The 11050-nt window shown below is 34.5% G+C and overlaps 1 protein-coding gene across 1 annotated transcript in view; it reads right to left on the reverse strand.

Moving 5' to 3' along the window:
- The window catches only part of LOC106474921 (elongation of very long chain fatty acids protein 1-like), a 24900-nt gene extending 16364 nt beyond the window's left edge, over positions 1-8536 (reverse strand). The window contains exons 1-2 of the mRNA XM_013935620.2: positions 8244-8536; positions 7551-7677 (exon numbers count right to left, since the gene is read on the reverse strand). Coding sequence (XP_013791074.1) covers positions 7551-7620 — 70 coding nt within the window. The 5' untranslated portion in view covers positions 7621-7677; positions 8244-8536. The remainder of the gene's footprint in view (positions 1-7550; positions 7678-8243) is intronic.
- Positions 8537-11050: the final 2514 nt, after the last annotated feature.

Consider the following 11050-nt stretch of genomic DNA (forward strand, 5'->3'; position numbering starts at 1 on the left):
TTTTGCAGTGGCGTTCCCTTTTTTTAAGTTATGGTCTACTATCTGAAACAAATGTTTACCATAATTAAACTGAGTTTAATACCTTGACGTTTATTTACTTCTAAGATACTATTAAATAATTGTTAAGCGTTAAACTTATTTTTATTAAGATATATGCCCCCGAGTAGTACAGCGGTATGTCTGCGGACTTACAACGCGAGAATCCGGGTTTCGATACCCGTGGTGGGTAGAGCACAGATAGCGCATTGTGTAGCTTTGTGCTTAACTTCAATAACAAAACAAACAAACATTAAGATATATACCCTTTTATTAGTGCATGTAAGTTAGCGAAAACTCGTGAACCTTTTCCCGATATTGTTTTGAGCATGTAGTTTGTGTAGGTCAGGTTCGTAGACTTTTCCCATCTTCTCTAGCAGTACCGTTTGTTGTTTATCTCGAATGTTTTGCTTCATCTCCTAATTTCCTTCTTCCTTGTTTCAACAGAGCACTGACAGGTCACCCTTCTTAAGTTATTCATGGGCATTTCACAAAAGTACTTCCTAATATGAACCAAGATAAGAACAGGGGAAAATTTATGATTAGGACGATAGGGCAGACGTCCATTAGCCTTTTTTATGTGATAGTTACTGACATTTCGTTGCGACATAAAAATGTGTTTTTAGGGTTATTTACTTGTTTGTTTCAGAATTTTCACCCAAAGCTACACAACAATTATTTGCGTACAGCCATCTCTGATTTTGAAGTTATAGAATAGAAGGAAGACAGCTAGTCAACAACTCACAAAGCCAGTTCTGTAGTATTGTAATTACCTGGAGTAAAATGAACAAAACTTGTTGACGTTAGTATTGTATAAACTTAGACAAAATCAATTTTAAAGAGCTCAGTACACCGGTGCAAAATATAGTTTCCTTTCTCCGTTAAGCACAAAGAATGATTAATGTTTGCTGTGCCCATCGTAGGAATCGAACTCCGAATTATAGCGAGATAAGCCCTCAAGCTTACTACTGAACCACTGACAGGCGCAAAATACATAGTAAATACACAGCAAATTTAAATTACATTTACATTTGAACAAAATTAATACCAAAATATTCACAGCATAATATTCGTTAAATCTGGGCAAAGGCTATACCAATTGTTAAGGTGCTATTATTAATGTTTTTGTTGCGTGTTTTTTTTTGGTTTTTTTTCGCGGAAAGCAACACAATAGGTTATCTGCGATCTATCACCCGCGAAGAATCGAATCCCACGTTTTGGTGTTGTAAGTCTGTAAACTTACCGCTGACTCACTAGGGGACGTTATTATTGTTACTCTTATTTGAAATGGTTTATTCCAGAAAGAAAACTGTTGTATAGATTGGTACACCGTTTTGTTTTCATAATATATCGACAGGATTAAAGACGGAGGATAAAGGAATCTACCCAAGAAAGTTCAAACAGTTCAAAGGGGGGGGGGGAAGACTTACGTAAATAATATTTGTTGGTACGATTCAGGCATTTCGCTTAAAGGTTCATTGCGATGTAAGGTCAATAATGAACGAGATTTCTCCTTATAACAGCGAAATGTGAATACATTTTACGAGAGGAGAAATATTCTTATAGGTTTAATACCATGATATGTTTTAATCCTAAATCTGTACGTAAGAATTTTTGTAAAAGCAGCGTGTTTGTGAAAGTTTTTCAACTAAAAAACCAAAGTTTTGACGATAAATAATTTATAAATTATATAACTATGTTGGCAAACGTTACGTGATTATTCTGATAGCAATTTACTTCCATGCATATATGGGACAAGAAACAATCATATGACATACAGAAATTCATAAAAAGATCAGACGGACTCATAGTGCATTATAAATTCTACTCAAGCTAGTTTTCGTAAGGCACTGTTACAATTGTTAACAAATCAGATATGGCTTCAGCTTTTCTTAATTGAGGGAAAGGAGAAAGTGAGACAAAATCTAAAATGAAATTTATGGACAACATTAGATTGCGAGCAACGATATCTCAGAGGGTTAGCCCCCCTAGTCCCACCACTAGCGCCGGCCTTGAAAGAAATTGATAATATCGTGTATCTATAATTATACGCAAGATGTATAACAGTTTTTAGCCCCGGCATAGCAGCTCGTAGAACGACTTTGAGTTTTTTTTTCTTTTCAATCGCGGCATAACGGCTCTGAAATTAATTTTTCTTTTAGCTCATAGCTCAGTCATCTCTCGACCGATTTTAGATCTAAGTACAGTTTGGACTCAAAATGTCAAACACTTTCGATTGATGTATTTATCCACGCCCAAGTTCTCATAGATTACTTTTTTCTAATCCTGCCTAAAAGAATTTCGATTTGAGGGTCGGCTGGTAGCGATCCTGATGAGTAGTGAAATTGAAGCAGGTATACGAGCGCCCCACGTTTGGTATTGCAGGCGTACAAAAATGTACTAATAAAAAGTGGGAAAAAGGTCTCATGGATTAATTTACTCTAATCCTGTCTAAAAGAATTTCAAGTGCTGGCGCTATTGAGGATTCCCTCTTGTTTTGTTTAAAAATACTGAAGTTTACACGTTTGCTGTTCTTCATCTTTAAGCAGGGTAGTGACAAACAAAACACAACTAAATTAATACATGAATTCATCAAATAGACTAGATGCACTTACGCAGGGTCCCCTATAGTGTTCTATTTCAAGAGTAGATAAAACCAAAATTAAGAGTAACAATTTTTTTTATTTCTTGCTTTTGAAGTTCATATGCCATGCTGTGTTGTGGCCTACAAAGTGCATCATTCTTCTTCTCGTGATTCATGGCATGCACACGTTCTACTGACGTCACGACAGTAAAACTACAACTTCAGAGATTCCTATAGTTCAGGCACGGCCGTCTCTAATTTCCCCGAAAGAGGGCTGAAGGCCGCCTGGAGGGGTCACCTATTTTAACCACTCGCACCACTATACAGTAGTATGTTGCAATTTGCACTGTCAGTAAAACGTACATATGCCATAAATCACGAGAAGAATTATAGACTCTGTAGCCTACAACACAGCATAACATATTCAATGACGAGGAACCCACTTTGAGACTAATCATGCTTGGAGACGGCTTGAATGGGTAATGAAGAAAAACTGTAATATAAGTTTAACATAACGGCAAATGCACAACATTTCGACAAGGTTTTGTCATCATCACGTATGGCATATGAACTTCGAAAGTAAGAAATCGAAATATTCGTTACTCTTTATTTGGTGTAATTTGCTCTTAAAACAGAACACTTTCAGGGCCCTTGCTGTGTGATAATAACAACACAATGCCTGCACTGTATGATAATAACAGACTCGCACTGTGTGATAATAATATCAACAGCACAACACCTGCACTGTGTGAGCAATAATAACAACAACACTTGCACTGTGTGAGCAATAATAACAACAACACTTGCACTGTGTGAGCAATAATAACAACACAACACTTGCACTGTGTGAGCAATAATAACAACACAACACTTGCACTGTGTGAGCAATAACAACAACAACACAACATTTGCACTGTGTGACAACAATAACAACACAACATTTGCACTGTGTGACAACAATAACAACACAACGACTGTACTGTGCGATAACAACAACACAATGACTGTACTGTGTTATAACAACAACACAACGAGTGTACCAACAAAGTACCGAGAAGTGTATCACAACATTGAAAATTGTATTAAATCAAAAATAGCTTTTATAACCGTTAAGTAACTTTATAGTGTATTAATTTGTGGTGAAAAATATTTATATATTTAGAAGGAAGTGGGTGTAACAGTGCAGGCAACAAGTCTATTGATTTTGAGCGAAGAGTTTAATGTCTCGAGCATCTACTTGTTAACCTTTCCGTACTTTAACACGGTCACAGAACTCTTCTGACCTTGTTCTAATATAATGCGGTCACAACTGCATCAACTGCTTAGGTAAAGATAACATAAACATGTAGAATGCAGTTTAAAATACTAACTCGTCTCTTTATTCCTGACAAGTTGTGGAAAATTTACCAATATAGATGTCGCTTCCGAACTAAAGATTAAAATATATTAAACCAGAATTCTAATTAAATATAAATAAATGAATAAATCCTCTAACGGAAAACATATTTTTTTGTTGTAATTATGTCCTTTAAATTTTTGGGGGCAAATTTCATTACATATATTTGTACAGTTATATATAGTGAATGTATGAAGCATAAAAGTCAAATGTGTTTTTGAACTCTTATGTCCCCAGGTGGGACAGCGGTAAGTCTTCGGATTTGCAATGCTAAAATCAGGGATTCGATTCCCCTCGGTGGACACAGCAGATAGTCCGATGTGGCTTTGCTATAAGAAAACATACACACACTTGAACTCTTATTTTGGTAGACCTCATTATATTCGTTTACATTTATACAGAGTTTGAGCACGTTATATTAAAACAATTTTGGAGTCTCGCCACGTCTTTCGTGTTTTGAACCCTGATGAGGGAGATTGCAAGAAGTCTTCCCCAGACCCCCCCCCCCCTTTGCTGTCTAACATACTCAAAATACGGTTGTACTCATTGATCACACATGTTGATAACACAATAACTTAACTTAAAACTAATATATTAAAAGTTACGAATGTACTTCCTGGGTTGTCTTGAAACATGAAAGTATTAAGACTTCAGCAACCATCATTTGAGAAATGACAGGTTCATAGCAGTATTAAGACTTCAGCAACTATAATGTGAAGATTTATAGGTTCAATATATATATACATACACACACACACACACGTTCCAAACGAATACAACAACTGTTATTCATATTTGTACTGGTCAAAAAATTCAAGTGCCTCTTATAAGTTTTATTTAAGCTGATAACTAGAGAACCTGTTAGAAATACCATGAAAGTTGTTCTCTCCTACGTACACACACAGAAAACTATTAAAGTTGAAACATTAACTAGTTACCTTGTAATTGTATGATAGAAAAACTTGTTGGTCAGATTACAGCAGAGTGACATGACATATTCAAGGAGGGTTATAATCAGATCCACCTACACTATGTAAATAATTACGTAGTGTCATACTTGGAATTTTACACTCTAACATACAATACTCTCTATTTTACGGTTTTAAAAACATACAAATAAAAGTAAGTTGCAAACGAATTACACTCAATAAAAAACTTGCTTTCACCGCAATATAGAACAATACACACTCGACCGTAGCATCTAGCTCACTGGTGTCGTACAAGTTTCTGTTAAACGTTGCGTCAAGCGCAGCTGTATCTTATTCTTACAACGCAGAACTTTTTGTTTCTTATCGAAATGTGCTTTAAAATTATTGTGATTCTGTTTTGTAGCTGAATATTATAGTTTTCAAAAATGTTAAACTAATACATATAAAGATGTGTTATACTTATATTACCTACACAAAAAATATACAAAGTTATTTCTATAAACACAACTAATCGTGTAATTTCTTCTTGATAAGATGATCTATATACAAATACCATCAGTGACCAATTTCTAACTTCTCTTAACAATGAATCATTATTATTATTTATTTACAAATTATTTTATACTTTATTTAATGTTGTATGCCATTTCTCCCCCTTTTTTACTTTGTAACAAGGTGTGTCATTTTTTAAAAATCCATTAAGCATGCCAATCTGTGCTTTTTGTGGGTATTCTTTTTATTAGTGTGCATAACCCTTAGAGGACTTTCGTTCCGAGTTATTTCTATTCGATATCTTTGGTGTGTACATCTAGAATGTATGTAGCCCTTAGAGGAGATGTCTTTCGAGTTATTTACTACTCGATAATTTTGATGTGTACATCTAGAATGTGCGTAACCCTTAGAGCACTTTTGTTCCGAGTTATTTACTACTAGATAGTTTTGATATGTACATCTAGTAATGTAACCCTGAGAGGAGTTATTTTTCTGAGTTATTTACTATTCAATCAATAGCTTTCGTATGTACATCTTATGAAAAATGTGTTTTATACCTTTATTAAATTTCATTATTCTCAGATTGTTTTAAAAATGTTAAACATATAAGCATTAGAAACTAATCGTATCGAATGTAGTATTTTGTTACCACAATAAAAACACATATGTTATTTTGCACATAAAAATACCCTAAAAAGTGTATTATATAAACATATAGCCCTTTAGGTTAAGAATATAGCTTGAAAGCGTAAATAAGAGATCTAATAAATGTGAATGTGAGGATAACTATATATTTTTTTGCATTCTTTGATCAACCAGGACCAAACATGGTGAAAAGTTTCAGTACGTGAATGTGAGGATAACGATATTTTTTGCATTGTTTGGTGAACCAGGACCAAACATTGTGAATAGTTTCTGTACGTGAATGTGGGAGAAACTTTTATTTTGCATTCTTTGATCAACCAGGACCAAACATGGTGAAAAGTTTCAGTACGTGAATGTGAGGATAACGATATTTTTTGCATTGTTTGGTGAACCAGGACCAAACATGGTGAAAAGTTTCAGTACGTGAATGTGAGGATAACGATATGTTTTGCATTGTTTGGTGAACCAGGACCAAACATGGTGAAAAGTTTCTGTACGTGAATGTGGGAGAAACTTCTCTTTTGCATTCTTTGGTCAACCAGGATCAAACATGGTGAAAAGTTTGGAGTATTCAGCTATGGTCCAATCTATTACTTTGTAAAGAAAATATTTAATTTTTGTAACGTAAGATAATGATCTTCATGTAGTGATAGAACATGTAACCGATTCCAATATATGGTGGTTTGAAGATGTATATACTAAATGTACTTGCGCAGAGGTCCCCAATAAATAAGTTTAAAAAATAAAAATCTTAAAGCTAGCTCTTATCATTCATATAGTTATCAAGATTTCTCTTAAACTCATTTAAATTTACTGCCTCTACAACATCCGAAGGCAATCCATTCCAAAGGCCAACCACGATGTTAGAAAAAACTATCTTAGCTGAAGATGACTCCTACCTTGCCAAAATTTATATTTGTGTCTACTAGTCCTACTATTATCGTCGTTAAATATGAAAAAATGATGATGTATCAACACACTCAATTCCCTTAACAATTTTAAACACATCAATCAGATACCCTCTAATTTTTCTTTTTTTAAGAGAAAACAATTTCAGAGATCTTAATCTCTCCTCATATAATAACCCCTCCATCTCGGGTACCATTTTAGTAACCATCCTCTGAATTATTTTCAACAATTCAATGTCCTTCCTAAGATAGAAAGACCAAGACTAAACACAATTATCCAAATGTGGCCTAAAATGAATGATTTTGAACGATATATACTATTAGTAATCAGCTAGCTAAAAATGCTTACCTTTAAATTTAAGCATTATTCTTGATGTGTTAAATATCTCTAAACGTAAGCATGATTTCTCATTGGTCGCAATTTTCTTTAATATCCAAATATAAAATATTATCTTTAAGAAACTATCATTAGACCTACACCAAATCCGCAGATTTAAGCTAAATGTTCTTATGGATATTTAAAAATATAACATCTAAAATTATAAAAATGTTTTATTTACCACTTTTTGACATCATCCAGTTGTAGAAGGTGATTGGATATTGAAAAGGATACGTTAAGTAACGAAGCATGGTTGAGCCTTACACCTGGATAGATTTCCACTTCGAAATTGTCTTCAGACTTGTCTTCTAAAAAGGTAAATATTAATATATATATATATATACACACACACTCAACAGAATGCCTTATGATAGTAGCGCAGATGAAACATTTAAGGCTTACTAAGAATACCTGGAGAACGTTTATATGTAGTACAATTTGAGAACAAAATAACAAACAGATTACAGAAAATCGTGGCCTGGAACAGATATATAATAAGAACAAGTTGGCTGGTCTGTCTCTTGCCCAGATTCATTAAAAATAACAATACATTTTTGGGATATTTTATGGATTTCTTTATTTAGATAAGAATGGTGTTGCTGATTGAAAATTCTGGAAATACTAACCTGTCAAGTTACCTAAATATAGCAAGATACGAATTCCTGTCTTACAATATTCGATGTAGTAGTAGTGCATTAATACCAGTAATAGGAAAATTATAATAACTCATTCTGTGCTTGTATTATTAAAAGTTTAAGAAACGTAGTTTAAGTAGTAAATACAACCAATGTATGCATGACCTTTTTAAAAAAAAATCCGCCAGTGTTAGACCCCCCCACCCACACACACACAAAAATAAACATTTGTAGCTTACCTGGTTATAGTATCCTAGCTGGATAATATTGTTTCACTCGGTAAAACCAAAAGAATTAGTAATCAACAGTGACACATACACTCGTCGGTTAGTTTGAATTTTGTTGGTTGCATCATAAATAAGTCACACAACGTTAACTCTGACACAGTTAATGCGATAGAGAACTACTGCCCCAGCGGTAAGCGTCTAAAGTGGGTCATATAAAAGTAAAGATCTACAGTAATGACGGATCAAAGGTAACAGAACCGGCTAGCCCGATCAGTACTTCTAGTCTATTTCTCACACGTGAAACTGGCTTATTTCAAACTGTCACGGGCAGAAAACTACGCAGCTCCAAACTAGTAAGCTTCTTCTCAATATAGGTCATCCACTTTCTGATAGGTGGTGGTCAACTAAGCAAAAACATCCTCCACCAGTTCCCACAGACTTACCTTTTGAAAGCACGGCTCCGATTGGAGGTTAAAACGAATTGAAATGAGCTTTCATAATTCGCCCCTCCTTCAAATTTCGCAATATTGTTTGTTTCTCTTTTACAGTTTTGACCAGGTGTGTGTATATCAAAGCTACTAAACGCGTTCTAGTAGAAAAGTAGCTCTGATGACGGATAATATGCAGTATTAAGAAGAATGTTTTGCAAACCGACAAAGCTAAAAGAAGTATCATTTTGTCTCATTCTAACACAATAACATCAGGTATTGATTCAGAATATGGGCTTACTTTAAAAAATAATACATATATATAAATAAAATCACTTAATGCTTTGTTAATTATTACTTTTTACTTTACGGATATGATTAAAAGACACGCTGCTATTTGATTTAACTGATTTTTCTGGGATAATACGAAAATTGTGCAGGCCGGTAAAAGTATATGCACTATGAAAGGGTGCCAATTTTTTTGGTAGGGGTGTTTATTTAAAAAAAAGGGTAATCAAAATCAGTTAACTCGTATTCACTACTATTATTCTTCACTGTGATCACAATAAACAAGTAAAGAAATATATAAAACCCTTTGCCGGCACAATATTATTAACTATGCACACAGCGTAAATTACTACATAATAGTTCTTTAAATTGTTAGTAACGCATTAGCAACCTTTTCAAAGTTACTTAAAATAAATACAATCAAGCGTTGAGCAGGCCCTCTACAGAATGCAATAAGCAAGTACCGTTGCACAATAAATTATTGTAAAGTAACGAATGTACGTATAATACTTACTTTCAACTGACAAGACAATTTTCCACATATAAATGCATGTATCTATATAATATAAATAATCTGACGTGCATATTTTCTCTCTATTAGTTACAAAATTAGCTGTAAATTACCAGTTGCATTTACCTTCATGAAGAAATTGATAAACGATATGTAGAGCAAATGATACTAAACAGAAAGGTAATATCCTAAACTTGTAACTATTACCAACAAAAGAGTTGTTACGTCTCTGATCGTTTGTTAATTTCCCGTAAAAATTCTTCCCGAGGAACTTCAGCGATACAAGTCCTTTCTTAAATAAAACTAGTTTATTCTTCCTCAATACAACTTTGCAACACACAGAATTTCTACAGTCACTTTAACTTAAACACACGCTATAATTCACAAAGATTTACACACTTAACTTACGGCTTGGCTCGATTATCCCCCGTTATCAATTTATCTGCCGGCTTATATACTAAAAATAGAGCGCATCTAGCAAACGTGAGGTTCCCGGATCCTTCTAGAATCTCACCACGTGTTACCAGCGTACCGTGACTTCCGCTATCGTAACAGAGTAATATAGTAGTACCGTAGTTCAGGGCTACAATATGGCTCGGTCCTCAAATTGGGCAGATTAGAAAGCGTAACTAAGAGGACCCTACAAAGGGGTTTGCTAATAGGAGATATTACCAGTATCAAGTTGTAAATACATTCAACCCTAGATATTGTACGGAAATAACGTTACTGTCACGTACTTGATCATGAAGTCCGTGTGTTTTCTACATTGCGCTATATTTCTCATGTCAGTGTACTATGTGACAAATTTAATATCGTGTCAGTTTACTAATTGGCAAATTTAACATCGTGTCAGTGTATTATGTAACAAACAAATTTAATCTTATGTCAGTGTACTATATAACAAACAAATTTAATCTTATGTCAGTGTACTATGTAACAAACAAATTTAATTCTTTATTACGCTTTCATCTTTAAGTCTGTTTGTTTGTTTGTAATTAAGCACAAAGCTACATAATGGGCTATCTGTGCTCTGCCCACCAAGGGTATCGAAACCAGGATTCTAGCATTGTAAGTCCACAGACATACCGCTGTGCCACTGGGGGGCCATCTTTAAGTCATTCCGAAGGTAGGGTGGAAATAGTGTGTCATAACTTTAGACAAAGGAAAGCAGGGGTATTTAATATTTGAAGACACTGTGTTATAGAATATGCAAACCTGGAAATTTGTGCTTTTACATATGAATCTAAATTCGCATTGTTTGGCCACTATCAACAACAGTTTGTTCGACGTGAGAGGAGAGTACAGTATTGTTGCATATCTGGTCGTTTGTTAATTTCCGATGTTACGACAGCGGAAGTCACGTGACACTAGTCATGAGATTTTAGAAAGATCATATCCGTTCGTGAAGCCTCGAGTGTTCTCCAGACGCCCTCTATTTTCGTATATATAAGACCGGCGAGAAGTGACGGCATATATATATGAATAATTGCAGATTGAAGAGGGAGAGATGGACAATTGAGTCAAGTGCGGTAGTAAAGTGCGTGAATCGTTCGTTGTGAATTATAGCGTGTGTTTAAGTTAAAGTGACTGTG

The sequence above is a fragment of the Limulus polyphemus genome, unplaced genomic scaffold (genome assembly GCF_000517525.1).
Source record: "Limulus polyphemus unplaced genomic scaffold, Limulus_polyphemus-2.1.2 Scaffold7855, whole genome shotgun sequence".
Lineage (NCBI taxonomy): Eukaryota > Metazoa > Arthropoda > Merostomata > Xiphosura > Limulidae > Limulus > Limulus polyphemus.